Raw genomic sequence first — 17,680 nt, 5'->3', positions numbered from 1 at the left:
CATTCTAAAATATAAGACTAGTAAGTTAATCTCATTTCACAGCTCTAACTCTAGTAGATTCAATCAAGACACTAATTGAATTGAGTCAGTGCTTAAAGCCACAACAGAAATCAAAATTTCGATTGTTTTCCAAATTTCATACACAAACCAATTTTTAGAAATTCCATATTCTAAAACAATTCTTAGAAAGTAAATCATATATCATTAATCTATTATAATAAGAAAACCAAAAACAGAACTTTTTTTCGAGTTGCTGACTTTATTAGAATACTATTAAATCGTATAGTATATCTCAAAAATCGGGTAAAAAATAGTCTTCACTCTAAATAAATAAATTTGTGACAAAGTATTCTTAATACTAAAATGGAAAGCTAGGAGTGTAAAGTAGCATTGAAGTAAAATCAAAATGCATAAAATCAAAATGGAGGTGCTGCCTTCATGTATTGATAGAGCTTCTCATAATTTTCCAAATCGGCTTGAGCCGCCGGAATCTTATCTTCAACAGCTTTTACCTTGATGTGATCATCTACAAGGAGATGGAAGATGGATTTAACTTCTTTATTCAAACAAGTGATCTTATCTTTCTCTTGATCTTGAATCTCAGCAATATTATCCCTGTCTACTTGTAGTTTTTCAAGTTTGGCTTTAAGATCAGCAATCTCACCATCAAGAGAGTTGAGATATGTTTGATGGTTTGTGAAAGAAGTTTGCGAGGTCATTATTTTCTCTCTAGTCTTCTTCAATGCTTCATTGTGTTTGTCAGTGCTTTTCTTAGCCGAGTCTTGCTTTATTTTCAAATATTCCATTTTTTCAAATATCCTCACAAGGTTGTTGAGAAGGTTCTTAACAGCGCCGACTTGTTCTAATTGGTGAGAGGAAAAGAGGTCGGCATAGGCGGCAATTTTTTCCATGACTAAGTTGAAGTCAACTTCATGAGTGAGGCCTTTTTTAAATTTTTCAACCAAATCTTCTTTAAAGAGAATATCACTCAATTCCTGAAGAAGTTGCTCAGGGAGTGAGAGTGAGACTTTTTGTTGAACAGGATGCTGAGATTGTACCGAAATGGTAATGCCTTCTGATAAAACTCTGTCAATTGCAGCAATGACATTCTCATCTATCATAGCATTAATTTCTTCAGCTATAACGTTCTTGTTTTGCTTCTCCAACGATTCTTCACATTCAGATTCTTTGGCCGAGAGAGAAAAAGACAACTGAAAAGAAATATAAAAACGTTAAATTTGAGTTAAGCCTGGAAAAAACCTCAAAAAGAAAATACCTCAAGATTGTACACATATTGCAAATATGAAAGCACGTCAGGATTTCGGATATGTTTCCCCTTATCCATTGCAGAAGCTTTCTGAAAGCATATGATATCACCATTTCCTAACTGCATTCAAGGAAAAATAAATCAATAGGAAAATTAATGATCCAGTAACTTAGAGTGCATCAACTTGTTATGTACTATACCCAATTTTCTAGAAAGGTAAGATTCTTGTCAACAGGCTCACACCTAATTTCCTGCACAACAATAGGCACAATTAACTCAGTAACCGCTACGTTATTAAAGTCTTTGGTAGGGAGCAGACGATTGAAAACACGGATATGCCATTAGAAAATCTGACAACAAACCAACCTCATAAAGTTCAATCTCTTCATTGGGATCATAACCAGCCAATATATTTAACCTTGTTAAAATTTCTGATAGCTTATCACATGGGTTCACAAAAAGCCTTCCAGCATATCTGCCATCAAAGGAAAATACATTTGGTGTCAACTAAGGTCCGCCTTTTACCCCAACATACATCAAAATCACAAAAGAAATTATTCAGTACCGTAGCTCCTCTATTTCAGGATCATATAACTTGAAAAAAAGTAATATATCATCGTCTCTCATCTCGAGTGGTGCAATGGGGCGTAAATCCTAAATAATAATGTAGTTTATCAACAGGACTATGCTTGAATGATTTGTTTCACGACATCGAAATGATATACAACTTCATAATATAAATCTTACCAGCCCACGCTCCACCTCCAAAAACAAATTTAATTCTGCTTCTTTAACCTCTTTTAGTTCTCTCAATTGTCCAACCTGCAGTTTTTCAATCAGAAGGAAGAAAAAAATGAACTTTAGATTATATAGACACTGGTGTGCTGTACAACACAGACAATGAATCTCCAAAAAAAACTAAATGCTCCTTGCAATCATTACAAAAAAAATGAACACAGGTATAAGTAACTGTTGAACTGGCCCAAAAACTGTAATCTAATGCAATCAGCCATGGCGAACAATATACTAGTAGGTCGATATCAAATGTCATGAATAGATTCAACAGAAAACATAAATGACGGGAAAAGAGCCGAGTATTTTCATACTAAAACCAACATTTGCCTAAAAGCCAGCAATCAGAATTGAGAAAGCCATAAAATAAGAAGCTTGAAGCGGATATGTGAGCAAAATAATATTGAAAAGCTTCATGAAATCTCAAGAATTTACCGGTCCAGCTTCCTCAATTTGTGTCAATGGCCGAAATGGACGATATGCCTTGCTTTCACGCTTTTCCCATAGCCAAAAGCGCTGGAACTGAGCTGGTATGCCAAGCTCTTTAGCAACCTCTTCCTACATATTAGAATTATAGCAATCAAACGTACAAATATAAAACATCTGTTAAATAATTATGAAGACTTCGTAAACTATATTCTATATTACTTTAGTATTTTTCTTTTAAAAACTATTTTCTATGAGGATGCATCGAAAACAATGATTTTCTCTTTAGCAGTTCACAAACTAAATTTTCTCAACTTCCACGACTCTTATATTCAGGTATAAGAGTTTAAGAAGATGGTACCAAAAGTTAATGCATTTATTCAAAAGGTAACTTTGCCTAACTCTGCATCTGAACCCAATTTCTATTTACTACCTAATTAACTCATTGACTAACTATGTCTTATGTTACAACCCTGAATAAGAGTACATGTCCAGTGGGTTAGCACATCAGCTTCCCAATATCATGTTGACGTGATAAAGAGAGAGGGAGGTCATGGGTTTGGAAAGGAAAACACTTTGTTTCTTTCAAAGATAAATTGGTTCTTATTTGAAAATATAAGAAACGGTGCATCAAACCATAAATAATTTTGGTTCGGAACAGACTGCTACCGGTTCAGCTTGGTTTTATTAAACTGTTTTGACAGTTTGGTTCGGTTTGGTTTAATCAGAAAACTGAAACAATGAAGAGTCCTTCATGTACTTCAATCCTCAAATAAAAAATTCATTTAAGAAAGTGTAACTGATGATGATACCTTGAAAATGTTAAATGATGTATCCTTTGGAACTCGGAAACTTTTCACTTTGTCAGTGTCTACAAGATCAAAATATATATCATTTCCAATCTGTTCTGCAAGGTCTTCATCTCGTACCACCTAAGAAATGTTAGATATTATCAGTATAAAACAATATAAATACAATCTGATTGAGTAATTAACAACATCTTTGTAAAGGCACAACCAATACTAATAGCAAGCTTAGAACACCTTTATAATAGTCCACGGGTCTTCCTGTTCTTCCTTCAACCTCTCTTGCACAAACCCATCGGATAAATTCTGTGCAGATTTTTCAATAATTGGGCAGAGGTCTTCCTGTTCTTCCTTCAGGCTCTCTTGCACAACCTCATCGAATATATCCTGTGCAGATTTTTCAATAATAGTGCATAGGCCTTCCTGTTCTTCCTTCAACCTCTCTTGCACAAACCCATCGGGCAAATTTTGTGGAGATTTTTCAATGAAAGTGAAAAGGTCTTCCTGTTCTTTCTTCAACATCTCTAGCACAAACCCACTGGACAAATGCGGTGCAGATTTTTCAATGAAAGTGCAGAGCTCTTCCTGTTCTTTCTTCAACCTTTCCTGCACAAACCCATCAGACAAATCCTGTGAAGATTTTTCAATAATAGTGCAGAGGTCTTCCTGTTCTTCCTTCAACCTCTCCTGCACAAACCCATCGGACAAATTCAGTGGAGATTTTTCAATAACAGTGCGGAGGTTTTCCTGTTCTTTCTTCAACCTCTCCTGCACAAACCCATCAGACAAATTCTGTAAAGATTTTTCAGAATAAACCAAAAACTATGTTACTATAGAAGTACCAAGTTACTAGTGGTAAACGGAGCTTGGTTTTGGCAGAGTTCAAGAATTAAAGACATAGTTTCGATCAAGAACTATCATAAAATAAATTAGCCCTCCGAATTTGTGAAAAGTTAAACTTACAATATGATTGCTACATGGCTTGATTTACTTTGAACTCTAAAGTACATAAGAATATCTACTTACCCTTAAATGCTCAGCAGTGTCATTTTCATTAGCATCGCATATTACGTCAACTTCAATTACAAGAGTGTCATTCACAAGATACCCTCTTGAAGGATCATAAAATTCATTAAGAGGCATGAAGGACGTGAAACCCCAATCACTCCGATGTTTGTTGAATTGGTGGTACGAGTCTACAAGACAATGAATATAATTATTTGCATATTTGGTGTCAAAATCATATCTTATCAGCTGGGAAAGCATTAATGGTTAATCAGAAAACAATATACCACGATCATGCATGCTTCTCAGAAAACATCTTACAAGTTACAACATAAATGCATGGGAGTTCATTTTGTAAGAATGATAAGGAACAAACTGAACGTGTTATGTCACCTTTTCTCCGAGAGTACTTAGTATGGACTTGACTAACTACTCCCAGGCAAAACCGTGCAAATCTAGTCCAACCATCGGGCAAACCAGATGAATCTGCAGCATCCAAATATATGGACAAACAGTCCACATTGTTCCCTTTCGGGAAAATTAGCACGCGCCTGTTCAGAGTGAAAATAAAAAACATCAAACGGAAGATATATCATGTCTACTTATATAGAAATATATGAGCATTATGAATAGAGCTTGAATGTTTAAGCACAATACCATTTATAGCCTCCAACTTCAAATACATCTGAATAGAGCCTTTTCTCAGTCAGTTGAGAAAACCCGTCAATTCTCCATGTGAACCGGAAGGGCGTAGTTGTATTTTCAACTATGCTACCTCCTGCCATCCAGCCTGTGATATTCTTCATTTTAAATAAGAGAACCAACACACCCAATAATGTTGAAAACCAACAAGAAATTATGGCATGTTTGGGTTTAAAGAAAAATAATTGCTTTTCTTTTCTGGTTTCACTATTAACTAGAAAATAATACCACTTGATTTACTACTTTATATTAGGGTTTAGGATTTACTACTTTCAAATATTACCAAAGGAATTTTCCCTAAACCCTAAAGTTTTGTTTTAAAAAACTTGCGGTTACCGCGAAAAAAGCCGCGCCAATAGGATATCGGAAAGTGCCGATACCAATACGTTATTCATGGTGCAATCATAACAATAACTAAGTATAACGTTCTAGAGTTAAAGCTTAACAGCTAGTTATTAGTCTTACAAACCCTAATCAAACTTGGTTTTCTATGTGAGGTGTGGGAACTAAACAACGAATGAAAGCAATTTGATTATTATAATCCGAAACAGAGTGAACAAAAATAAACAGTTTTTTTTGTGATGAAACGAGGGAGAAAGCAATAGTACCTTCTTCTTGTTCGCAAGCAGCACTGAAAGAGTTTAGTCTGTTTTCCAATATTGGAAAAACTCGTGTGTATGTATATGCATGCGATATTGGGATTGATAAAACTATAAATAATCCCTCTCTCTTTCTATAATAATGAATATTAATTATTTGTTTCCTAAAATATAGGAACATTTTTTGAATATTATGATATTATATATTAAATATTAATAACGGCAACAAGAATATAAACCTACTTTTAAAGCCCAATTCTAAATTCCGGAGTCCATGGTAATGGTAAATGAGATTGAAAAGATACTTAATTTATTTTGGTGGGTTGGAGGTGGTAATAATAAAGGAATTAAGTGGATGGAATTGAAAAAGCTTACTTATACCAAAAAGGAAGGAGGGTTGGGTTTTCGGGATTTTAGAGCGTTCAATATGGCGATGGTTTTGAAGCAAGGTTGGTACATGTTGTCTAAGTCTCACGCCCTCGTTTCCCGGATCTTCAAAGTTAGGTATTTCCCTCTATCTTCTCGATGCTAAGTTAGGATATAATCTTAGTTTTGTTTGGCGAAGTATTTGAAAAGCTAGAGAAATCCTAACATTAGGGTGCAGGTGGAGCATTGGTGATGGTAGTAATATTATGGTGATGAACGAACCTTGGATTAGAGGGACTCGTGAGGGGTGTTTGGGTGGTCCTCAAAAACAAGGTGCGTATAATATTACCGTTAATAATCTTATGCTGCCAAATGTTAAGCAATGGGATATGAGAGTCTTATATGAATTATTTGATTGTGTAGCGGTAGAGGAAATAGTTCATGTACCCTTGGTGGAGGAGGTTAGTGAAGACAAGTTAATTTGGAAGGAGGAGCAAAGTGGTTGCTATACTGTGAGATCGGGGTATAGGTTGTGGATGAATGCATGAAAGGAGGTCGTGGGAGACATAATTTGCATAATTGGAATAGCCTTTGGAATATCAAAGCGCCGGCAAGAGCGAAGCATTTTATTCGAAGGATTTGTCAAGGTTGCCTACCTTCCCAAGTTAGATTGCGTCAACACCATGTTCCGTGCCCGGTTGAATATCCGTTTTACAATAATAGTTTGGAGGATGAGTGGCATATTTTCTTTGGTTGTGCGGCAACAAATCAAGGTTGGCAAGCCGCAAGTTTGAGTAATATTATTGATCATCGTCTTCGTTCTTTTGATGAGCTAAAACTGCTTATTTTTGATATTTGTACAAAGGAAGATATAAACACAGCTGGTAGAGTTGCGGTCATGCTAGAAGGTATGTGGAAGAATAGAAATGACTTCATTTGGAATAACGAGAAAGAGGAAGCGTCAAAAGTGGGGTGGCCGGCGTATCATAGATGGCAAGTGTGGTTCACGGTTCAAAATATTCCAGATGATCACACGGTTTCCCAACATGTTCAAACTTGGGAACCACCACCGCCCGGATGGCTCAAATGTAATGTGGATGCGGGTTTTAATAAAATTGGAAGAAATTCCAATAAAGGTTGGTGTATCCGCGACAGTTCAGGTCATTTCCATACGGCAGGTACGACTTGGGATTCTGGTGAGTATTCTGTTCTAGAAGGAGAAGTGTTAGCTCTTAAGGATGCCATTCAAATAGCTATCAACATGCAGCTAGACCGGATTATCTTCGAAATTGATTCCCTTCGGGTGGTTCAAGCTTTACGCAATAAAGTTGTTGGTAGGTCGAAATTCTACTCTAGTTTAAAAGTCATCCAATCTATGCTTTGTAATTTTCACAACTTTGAGGTCAAGTTTGTAAAACGTCAAGCGAATATGGTTGCTCATTCCTTAGCAAAGGCGGCCAATTCTTGGGTTAGGCGTAGTGTTATTCATAATGTTCCTCCTTGTATCGAACTCTTGATTTATAATGAAAGAAGTTAGTTTTGTTTTGATAAAAAAAATAAAAAATTTCTTTGTACACTCATATCGGGTGAAAACCCTGCTGAAAATCCCAAAAATATTTTTTGGAGATGCATCTTTGAAGACATTTTCACATTTTCAATTATTTTGGACATACATCTTCGAAATCACCCATTTTAGGTGTTTTCGGATATGCATATCCGATATCACTTATTTTCCAAATGTCGTTGCGGTGGATGTCCGACCATAATTTACAAATGATATGACTTTCACTTATCGTGAACATTTGCTAGATTGGGTCCGAAATGAAGCTAGTAAACTTGGATTCGGCGTTGTGATATTAAGGTCTTACAATGGCAATAGTAGAAGACAAGCTTTTGTTGTGTTGAATTGCGAGAGTGGTGGGAAGTATGTTTCAAAAAACCGGAAGTTAAAACACGATGATACGGGATGGAGAAAATGTGCGTATCCGTTTAAGTTGCATGTATCTTGTAGGATTGACGGTTTGTGGCGTTTTAGCTGTAGCAACCGACTTACATTTTTTTAATAAAAACACAGAGCCGCCACCCTTAATTTATTTTAAAGGAAAAAAAGGAACAAAACTTTTAAATAAGAGATTTATGGGTAAGTAGGTAATTTAGGCAAAGGGAAGGTGTTAGGCACCCTTTGTCTCCCTTTTAATTAAGGGGACCCATTTAGCCTTTAAGTATTAAAAAGATATTTAGGTTTTAAAAAGATATTTTTTCAGGTAGTTTTGGCGTTGTTCGTACGAATAACTACCTTAACTATTGTTGACTAATAGATTTTAAAAAAGAAGGTCTCATGGAGCATCATTGGCCAAAATAAAGTTTGAAATAATTGAAAAAGATGGCCTCATATGAAGTTATTGGCCAAAAATTTGATAAAAGAGTTTTAAAAAATTGAATTTTAACATGAGAGACCTCATAAAAACCATTGGCCCAAAATAAACGTTTTTTTAGAAAGGGGAGCCTCAAGCATCATCATTGGCTGAAAGGGAAGGTAAAGCCAAAAGATTTTAAGAAAAACAAAGTTTTGATAAAAGAAAGGGGAGGGGCCTCATATGAAATCATTGGCCCCCAAAGTAAATGGAAAGTTTGAAAAGTTGAAAAAGAGTTTGAAACAAATGTGTATGAATAAATTAATAATGCGTAATTCGTAGAAAAATTGTTGGTCCCAAAATTGTTTAACTATAGGACTATTTATAGGTGAGAATCAGGCCACCTAAAAAGGAAGTTAGTACAATATGACAAAACACGACAAATTTCAACCAATGAAAAAAAGCTATGACAAACATGGACCAATCAAAAGAGGCTTGTGACACAATTAGACGAATGAGGAAAATTTTTAATTTTTAGGATATTCTTGACTATTTTTGCATAAAATAATGATTTTAATAAAAAATTAATATTTTAAAATACCATAAAAAAAGAAAACGAAAATAGTAATTAAATAACAAAAATGATTTTTTATTGTGTTTTTTTAATATAACTTAAAAAAGGGAAATAAATTAGTTACAGTAAAAAAGATAAAAAATGTCTAAAGTACACCAAGTGAGGTTCGAACCTCTATCTCTATGTTTGCAAGCCTTATTTCTTACCAATTATGCTTATATTAATTATTCAAAATAAAAAATTAGTTAAAAGTGTATGAAGGCGAGCAAGTATGTGCTATTTAAGAAACATAAGTAATTTAAAGTAAACTATTATATATTTTTAAATAAGAAAAATAAATAAATGTTAAAAGGTTAGTATAAAAAAACCTGAAATTTATAAAACCCAAAGTTTAAGATAATTTGATTGTTAGAAATAGGGCGGGCAAATTTGGGGTATGACATTAGCGTCATTTGTGGACTTCATAATCACACATTGGAAACTAAGCTACACGGGCATCCGATTGCGTGTCGAATGTCCCGCCAAGAGAAGGATGTTATTTCATAATTATCGATAATCAAAGTTGCGCCGAGAAGCATACTTGCCGATTTGAAGCGGAAAAAACCAGATAGTGTTTCAAATATCAAGCAGGGACACCGTGAACCAAATGCTACAAAATCAACATAATGAAATTCAAACATCGTTTGGTAAAAGCAAGAAGGTTGTGGAACACCGGTATAAGGGTAAAAATCTTTACTCGCAATTGATTTATAACATATCCCGTGCCGGATTGAATTGTGTTTTTCATGAAGCAAAGCGGACGGAAACGACGGGTCCCGATAGTTCAAAATGTGGGTGTACAATTAGAAAAATTTACGGGCTTCCATGTGCTTGTCTAATTTCCAAAAAATGGCGTTGAACTCCCAGGTACGCATGGATGAAGTCATCGATCATTGAGAAAAACTTTGTTTTGATGATTTCGAACTGGCGAAAGAGGGTGAACCCAAAGTTACCATCTTCGACGAGTTGGAAGAGATAATGGATAAGTTTTCTAAAGCGGATGACACCAAGAAATTACACAAAAAAGAACAATTGCAGAAAATTGTGTTTCCAGAGACCACCGATTTGAAACCTCCATCCCAACCAGATAAAACTAAGGGTGCGTCTAGAAAGTCGAAAAGTACCCAAGATAACACATCAACTAAACAAAATCCTTCTTATAGTGAACATGTTGATGCATTGATCTCGGATTCACCCACACCAAAGTCCAAGTGTAGTGCTAACAAAGGAGCACGTATTTCGAAGCCGCCTCGCACACCTCCGATTAAAAAACCTCCGATGATTTACATTGATGAGATGCCACTATTTATGCACCAATATATTGATAATATAGTTGATATGGATACCGATGGTAATTGTGGGTATCGGGCCGTTGCAGGTTTGCTCGGAAAAGGAGAAGAAAATCACACTCTTATTCTACGTGCACTTATTTTGGAGTTGACTTTGCATAGGGACATCTACGACCGACTTAATGAGAAACAATAAAACTTTAATAAAATTCATGATTCCCTTGTTCCATCAATTACCGGTCACGCACCGGTTTCAAAGTGGATGTCATTCCCCGAGATGGGTCATCTTATAGCAAGTTCGTACAACCGGGTGTGTGTTGATTTGACGAGATTTGGATTTTCGTAGACATTTTTTCCACTTCATAGTCGCCCACCTTTAGACGCGTCTAGCCGCATCATTTGTATCGGGTATCTAAGATCGCGCCACTTTGTACAAGTATTTTTGAAACCAGGGTGTCCCATTCCGGCTACATCTTGTGAGTGGACGGCGCATCATACAAAAGAGGCAGACACTTGGCTGAATCCTTTTTTTTTTTGAAAGAATGGTGGAGTTCGAAGAAATGATGAAGCAAGAGAGGGAAGAAAATAGAGAGAAGTCAAATAATTTACCGGTTTTAGAATTAAGCGACAACGGATCGTTCGACGCGTTTAAGATTATACCGAATCTTTTTTGTAATGACCAGATGTGTGTCATTTTTTGTATGTGTTATCGTCTAGAATGTAAAACCAAATCGATTCAATACATATATAATATATTTATATTTTATGTTTCATTGTTTATATCATTCCCATTTAATTGTTGTTATTTGGTGCACTTGTGAAATTGGACCAAAACAGACTGCACAAAACAGACTGCTTTTGGTTTGTTTCTGTTTCGGCATAATTCGGAAGTGTACTTCCAAAATTTAATGTTTTAGGGGTTATTTCGGAAATGCATTTCCGAAACATCCACTGATAGCAAGATAAGGTTTGTTGGGTCATTATTACTCCAAGAAGTATATAAATAATGCAACACCCGTAAAATCGGAAGGTTGTCAAGCTTGAGTACCGTTTGCCTTCACTTGACGACGAGGGAGACGTCCAGTTCACCCCATTTGAGGTCAAGAACGACGAAGAATTAGCGGTTATGTGGTCAACTTTTGATCGATTTTCTTCGAAGAATCTGGTCGAGTTGGATGCGAAACTTCAAAGATCGGGAGTCGACGTTATCAAAATATTATGCCGTCCTCAACTACCCGTGTTTAACAATATGTAACTTTAATTTCATGTTGATCTATCTTTGTAATTTCGATTATTTATGATAAATCTAAGCTTTGTTGGTTTGTTTTTTATTTTCTGCATCAGACAATATTTCGGATATGCATCTCCAAAATGTCCTTTTTCAAAAAAATGGGTGATTTCGGATGTGCATCTCCGAATGCACCTTTTTTCTTTAAAAAAAGTTTCTTCAGATGTGCACATCTGAAATCACTTTTTTTCAGAAAAATGTGCATTCAGATGTGCACATCTGAAATATAGAGGCATTTATGAAACTTCACAATGGGTTCTTAAGAAGACATAGGAGTCTATAAAGAAATTGTCATGTAAATAACATTTGAAATTTGTAGTTAAGGGTGTTGAATTGGATTTGGCTTAACATGTTTGTTATTCATCTATTTTATTGGAGAAATCTACATGTCACTCCCTTTTTTATATTTGACACCCTCTCATATTTTTTTAATCCAATTTTACCTTTGTTGAAAAATGTTGAGATACAAAAAATATTTGGCATGCACTGTCAAATTTTCGGTACAACATATCGAAAATTTCAGTTATAAAGAAATTTCTGGTACATCATACAGGAAATTTTAGTTATTTTGAAATTTCTGGTACATACCAGAAATTTCAAATTTATGGTATCACAGTTTTTTTTAAAAAAATACTGGAAAATTTAAAAAGTCCGATAATTTTTCAAAATTTCTAGTATATATGCCTCTAGTGAATCCTCCTACTAAGGTGTTAAGCTATGATGCACTGCCCTTACCTTGAGACAGTTCTTTGGTTTTGCTTGAGGCTTTAGACACCCTTTTGCCTGTGTGGCTATGTCTCTATGTTGGGTGGGAAGTGTCGCCCACATATTTATGTAGGGTGGGAAGGGCCGCCTTTCACCGCCTTGGAAGTAGGTGGTGTTGGAGAAATACATCGCGCAGATCTATTGGAAGTAGGTGGTGTTGGAGAAATACATCGCGCCAGATCTATTCTTGCACGGGCAAGATGGAATTGTTTTTCCTTGGATGGTCCGAGATCTCGTTTTTTATCTTTAAATTTATGCACTAGTAATGCACTAGTAATAAAATTTTAGATCACGTATTTAATCTTCAAATTTTTATTTACTTACTTACATATATATATATATACACTAATACTAATAATAAAATTTGACATAAAATGGAGGGTCGGCTAAACGAGCCAACCCTATTATCCCACAAAAATTATGTCAGCCATATGTCTTGATTGCCATACAGCACTCACCAATCATAGATGAGAGTGGCATAATTAGCCAACTGACCCTTTTAATTAATACTCGAACCCTATCTAAATTATTTATAACATGTCTCTATACTCTTTCTACTTCAACATTTCGATGTGGGACTTTGAGATTTTACTAGTATTTCTTTATAATTCATTTATCAACAAAATATACACAAACATGATTACAGTAAAGACAGACAAAAGTTACGAGGTTAATTATCTGTTATCTACGCTCGGGAACAAGACAAGTTGTGAAGAGGATGACACTGAACCTTGTTGGAGTAACAGCCACAACCATGGCTGTTCCTTCATTGATGTTGACAACAACTAGAAGAAAACCTATATGCTTGTGTGTTTCCTCAAGTTCAACCACCATCAACACAGAAGACTTACGTTCTCAGCTTGATCAACTTCATTCCGAAGCACACAGCACAAGAACCAAAGGTACCCTTCTCTCTCCTGCACTTCAATTCATGCTCGTTTCTCTCTCAAAACACCCATGATTGGTTTATGTAAAAAGCTTTAATTTTGCTTTTTCGCTCTAATTCATACCAAATAAAAAACTGAACTGTAGTTTAAAGGGTCTGTAATTAGATAGATATTTTTTTACCAATATGCCTCTCAAGATTATATATGGATAACCCGGCCGTCCTTGAGGGCATGCAAGACATAGAGTCCAAAATTTGTCACACTTAAACCGTGGTTAAATAGGGCTCGTAAAATGTTTGTCACGGTAAATAGGGCTCTATTTGTTTTGCCACTGTGACTAATCTATACAGGGCCTCTAAAAAATTTAAAACGACTCCGATGGATAAAATTGCACTTTCCATGTAAATATGAATTTATAAAGGTTCATAAGGAGTAAGGACAAATGAATTCAAGAAAAAATGAAAAGCAAATTTCAAATGGATTCTAAGAGCTGCATGTATTGTTGTTGTTGCTGTTGCTGGCATTTGATAGAGTGCAAAGGTTTTAAATATCGGCCGCGGTCACGTAAAGGCTTTCGTGATTCCGGTCGGTATAGGTGTTGCAACACTGATTATGATCGTCAGAGTTAATTAGCCATAATTTGTTCTTTATCATAAGTATGGTGAATAGCGGTATCGGCATCGGCACCTTCTGATATAGTTTTGTCGCGGACGGTCCGTTTTTTAAAACCTTAAGCGTTTCCAAAATTAGGCTAAAAAGTTAGTTAAAAGATATAAAAACTTATGTGTGGTGGTTAAATGCAGCAAATAGTGCTAGATCGAGGCTATTAAGGTTATCAGAGTCAGCTGAGAAGCTTCAAAAGCAAGCAGCTATAAGTATCCAGAAGGGGGATGAAGATTATGCAAGGGACACGCTTTTACAGAGGAAACAAGTGTTGCAGGCTTTGGAAAAGTCGAAAATTCGCATTGAGTTGCTCGACGAGCTTTCCGCGAAGCTAAGTGAGGTAAAGTGAATTCATTAACAAATACTATAAGATTATCATGTTTGTGTGTGTGCATGTTTTTATGCTATTGCTATAAGAAACCTATATTGTTTTCAGGCAATATCTTTGAAAGAAAGTCAGCTAGTTGGAAATATCACTATGAACATTGAAGACACAACGCAAGATGATTCAACTCCAGTTCGAATCATTGCTCCAAAGGAGGAAGTTCTAGAAGATTCTCCCAACGATGATTCTGACTCTAATAAGAAGAAGTTAAACGATATTCAAGATGTGAAAAATTCCTTGGAAAGTCAAGAGAATCCACTGGATGATAAGGAGATAGATAGTCTTCTGAAATCCCTTAGCACTGATACAGGGAATGGAAACAGCATACCGAGTAGCTTGTCGAAAATATCCTCTTACGAGGACTTCATGGAACATATAGATCAAAAACTTAGTGAGATTGAGACTGAACTAGTTTCTGTTTTGAATGTCTCAGTTTTAGTATTGGATAGTGAAGAGAGACCAAAGAATTTCAAGTGGCAGCAAACAACAGAACTCCTTGAGAGCATTCATAGCATTAGACAGAGGTACATCATTTCAGTTCTATCAAAACATTTGAAGATTTAGATATGAAAATTATTTTTGATTTGGTGTTTTTTAAAATTTACTAACTCGCAGAATCAGAAAAACCAAGGAAGCAAAAGTGAAGATCTGATCAATTTTGCTTTGTTATTGCTCAACAAAGCTTCTGCTACCAGGTGAAAACTAACTTGAGCCATAGAATAATCTGATATAATTTTCTCATTGCCCGAAACGACTTTGTGGGAACATGAAAGACACATTTGAGGTGCTTATTGTTAGTTGAGTATGATGCAAAGAATTGTAGATGTATTGGTTCACTTCTAGTGGCCTAGTCCTTTAAACGTGCGATCATCTGTTTGGTCATACAGGATCAACCGATAATATGTTACTATAATTGTTCCCAACTAATTGTCCAAAAGCATGCCTTCACAAAATGAAATGGAAATGTATTCATATTGCTACTAGACTACTTTAATATATCACTATCAGTGAATTGTAACAATATTGTGAACTGTTCTTGAATTTGAGAAGTCGTGTGCATCGATTCTGTTTATGTAGAACAAGGCATGTTAATTTGGTCCTCTTATGAATAAAATGATTGGATTGTTGTAAACTCAGTTCAGATATATGTATCTAGACATACTATCAAATTTTGCGCGTCTGGATGCATGCTTCCTGATAATCCGTGTTGTTTGTCTGTGTTTCCGGAAATATGGTTTTTTTAGCAGTGAGGGCGGAGAAAAAAGTAGCGCCCTAAATATTAGACGTAGCACTTGTAAGAACCTAGATTATGGGCTGGGTTACTCTCACAAATTCACCTTTTGACAGATCCACAACATCCATGATATGGAGTAACCAGGGTCGTTTTTTAGGGTGTGCAAAGCGGCCTACAGAAAAAGGAATCACATATTTCATGACTCAACTGAAGCTAACTTCAGCTTTTTACACATGACCTCTCAAAAGTTTGAGACAGCTCTAGATATGGTATTGTGGCCATCACAAGAGGAGTCATTCATGTGGAAAGAAAACTAGTCTTTGAAATAATTTAATATATGCGAGAAACTTATTCAAAATTTATTCAGAAAATTACCACAAGAATCTAAGATTTTGTGTACTTTATTACATGTAAGCATGACATCACATCAGCAAACAAATAGAATCATGCCTTTTCAGTTTTCAAGTATTAGGAAAACGAAGCTAGTATTTCCATTCATTCAACATCCATGTTCCATGTGCATATGTGAGGAGTTTGATGCCGCGTAGGATACTTCCCTTTGACTTTCAAATGAATAAAAGATTAAGGTTAACTTTATGACTTGATGATGTGATCACAGGTTTTAGTTGCCGAAAGCCTGAAACTGTTTCGTCACTCACGGGACAAGTTCGCAAATATGTCCGAAATCCTGAACATTGCCGGTCTCGTGCACTGGTCTGCACTTTCAGAAGAGATAGTTGAACTAGACAGTTTCCATGAGACCAGCTAGAGTGATCTTGCCGTACATACCAAGGTCCAAGGAATCAAATTGTTTGCTAATTTGTAGAATATCTATCTCAGTAATCTTCCCCATTTGCTTAAGCTTGTATATCACAAAGTCAGATTTACTGCATAAAAGTAAAATGTTAACAAAAATGAAGCTGATAAATGCGATAAAACTTGAAAAATATGAACAAATTTCAGCTGCGCAGAATGTGTTTATATTATATAATGTTATCAACATTGATGCATACGCATTACCTGATTGATCCATCGTTATCAAGATCTGCAGCTGCTAAATCCGACAAAGTTATTTTCTTCTGAAGAACCCTTTTGGCCATTTCGCGGCTTTTCTTCTGCAAGCTATAATCAGCGAGGTATAAAAATGCCCTCGCAACTGCCAAAGTGCTTACCAAAAGCCACAGAATCGCAAAACATCTTCCAGCTAAAGTTTTGAAAGAAAAATCTCCATAACCAACCGTCGTAACAGAAGTAATTGAAAGATAAAAACTGTCGGCCCAATTCAGATCCTCAACAAAATGCGCTGTAATCGTTCCAATAGCAATACAGACGATAACAACAACTGAAGCAACACAAACTTTTGTTCTTATCCTCATTCTTCCTTTCTCTTCATCAACCATGCAAGTCCTCAGAATTTTCTTGTATCTATTCTCATCCATCATGCTCAATAAGAACGCCTCGTGGGTATCGCAAATGTATAAGACTAACTCATTAAGCATAAAACCGATGAATCCAAAACCAACCAAAATGAAACCGCATGTAAACATCTTTGTAAATATGGAATCAGGAACAATATCTCCATATCCAATAGTGGATAGAGTTACCACTGTAAAATACACAGCATCTACCGGTCCGAAAGTAGTAGTTCCCTTGAAACTCCCACTTATCATGTACACCGTTACACCAACAGCCACATACAACAAAACGATAATGAAACACAGCCTCGCGAGTAAAGTCGACGACTTATATGCATGTATATGTTCAAAGGACTCGTGAAAATCTACCTTCGTGTGAGTGAATAAAATGGACGGAGCAGAACGAGAGCGGTGAATGATCTTCGCTTTCGTGATGCTCAAGTTGGCTATGAGGTTAATAAAAGAAGGGTGTCTGGCTTCATTGATGATATGGGAAGATGATTGATGAAGAGATGGGGATGGAGCAAGATCATGGAAAGATTGTTCCATGAGTAATGGTATACTTGGTGAATGTGTTTCTCCATTAGTGGAGAAAAGAGTGAGGAGAGGCTCTTGCATTGTGCATTGGTTAGATGTGAGATTGAGACAAATGGTAGCAAGGTAAAGTATCATAGGTTACTTCAACTACAAGTCAAACTAGAGGAAAGGTGGTTAGTTGTTTGAGGTATATGTATATATATATATATACTAATACAAAATATGTTAACAAAGTTTCAATTTTAATGTTTGATGTCTTTAACCGACAAGTTTATTTCTGATAAGGG

At 35.8% G+C, this 17,680-nt stretch overlaps 4 protein-coding genes and 1 non-coding gene across 7 annotated transcripts; 2 read left to right on the top strand and 3 right to left on the bottom strand.

The window, feature by feature from the left end:
* Positions 1 to 248: 248 nt before the first annotated feature.
* LOC131622027 (ubiquitin C-terminal hydrolase 13-like) lies at positions 249 to 5,793 on the bottom strand. Of its 2 annotated transcripts, none has more exons than XM_058893077.1 (13): positions 5,607 to 5,793; positions 4,954 to 5,086; positions 4,690 to 4,847; positions 4,318 to 4,487; positions 3,529 to 4,059; positions 3,298 to 3,417; positions 2,495 to 2,617; positions 2,015 to 2,089; positions 1,833 to 1,921; positions 1,634 to 1,742; positions 1,468 to 1,518; positions 1,277 to 1,387; positions 249 to 1,211 (listed from the first exon to the last, which is right to left on the bottom strand). In XM_058893077.1, exons 1-13 carry the CDS (start codon positions 5,776 to 5,778, stop codon positions 417 to 419), a joined length of 2,637 nt encoding a protein of 878 aa, XP_058749060.1. In that variant the 5' UTR covers positions 5,779 to 5,793; the 3' UTR covers positions 249 to 416. The 2 variants fall into 2 exon arrangements, with proteins under 2 accessions (XP_058749060.1, XP_058749061.1); XM_058893078.1 differs by having other exon boundaries at positions 3,529 to 3,978.
* A 4,115-nt stretch (positions 5,794 to 9,908) lies between these two features.
* On the top strand, positions 9,909 to 10,415 carry LOC131622012 (uncharacterized). The gene has a single exon (XM_058893063.1). The coding sequence runs from the start codon at positions 9,909 to 9,911 to the stop codon at positions 10,413 to 10,415; it is 507 nt and encodes a 168-aa protein (XP_058749046.1).
* Positions 10,416 to 12,647: 2,232 nt separating this feature from the next.
* Positions 12,648 to 12,774, bottom strand: LOC131622032 (U11 spliceosomal RNA). Its single transcript, XR_009289736.1, has one exon. It is a non-coding gene; the product is annotated as a U11 spliceosomal RNA (small nuclear RNA).
* Positions 12,775 to 12,808: 34 nt separating this feature from the next.
* Positions 12,809 to 16,313, top strand: LOC131622024 (uncharacterized). 2 transcript variants are annotated; one of them, XM_058893075.1, is made up of 5 exons: positions 12,809 to 13,174; positions 13,963 to 14,162; positions 14,259 to 14,731; positions 14,823 to 14,902; positions 16,061 to 16,313. In XM_058893075.1, exons 1-4 carry the CDS (start codon positions 12,991 to 12,993, stop codon positions 14,857 to 14,859), a joined length of 894 nt encoding a protein of 297 aa, XP_058749058.1. In that variant the 5' UTR covers positions 12,809 to 12,990; the 3' UTR covers positions 14,860 to 14,902; positions 16,061 to 16,313. The 2 variants fall into 2 exon arrangements, with proteins under 2 accessions (XP_058749058.1, XP_058749057.1); XM_058893074.1 differs by lacking the exon at positions 16,061 to 16,313 and having other exon boundaries at positions 14,823 to 15,343.
* LOC131622023 (two-pore potassium channel 3-like) lies at positions 15,869 to 17,590 on the bottom strand. Its single transcript, XM_058893073.1, has 2 exons — positions 16,462 to 17,590; positions 15,869 to 16,328 (listed from the first exon to the last, which is right to left on the bottom strand). Exons 1-2 carry the CDS (start codon positions 17,526 to 17,528, stop codon positions 16,184 to 16,186), a joined length of 1,212 nt encoding a protein of 403 aa, XP_058749056.1. The 5' UTR covers positions 17,529 to 17,590; the 3' UTR covers positions 15,869 to 16,183.
* Positions 17,591 to 17,680: the final 90 nt, after the last annotated feature.

This window comes from Vicia villosa, unplaced genomic scaffold (genome assembly GCF_029867415.1).
Source record: "Vicia villosa cultivar HV-30 ecotype Madison, WI unplaced genomic scaffold, Vvil1.0 ctg.000022F_1_1_2_unsc, whole genome shotgun sequence".
Taxonomy (NCBI): domain Eukaryota; kingdom Viridiplantae; phylum Streptophyta; class Magnoliopsida; order Fabales; family Fabaceae; genus Vicia; species Vicia villosa.
This window is presented reverse-complemented; position numbering and strand designations above follow the sequence as displayed.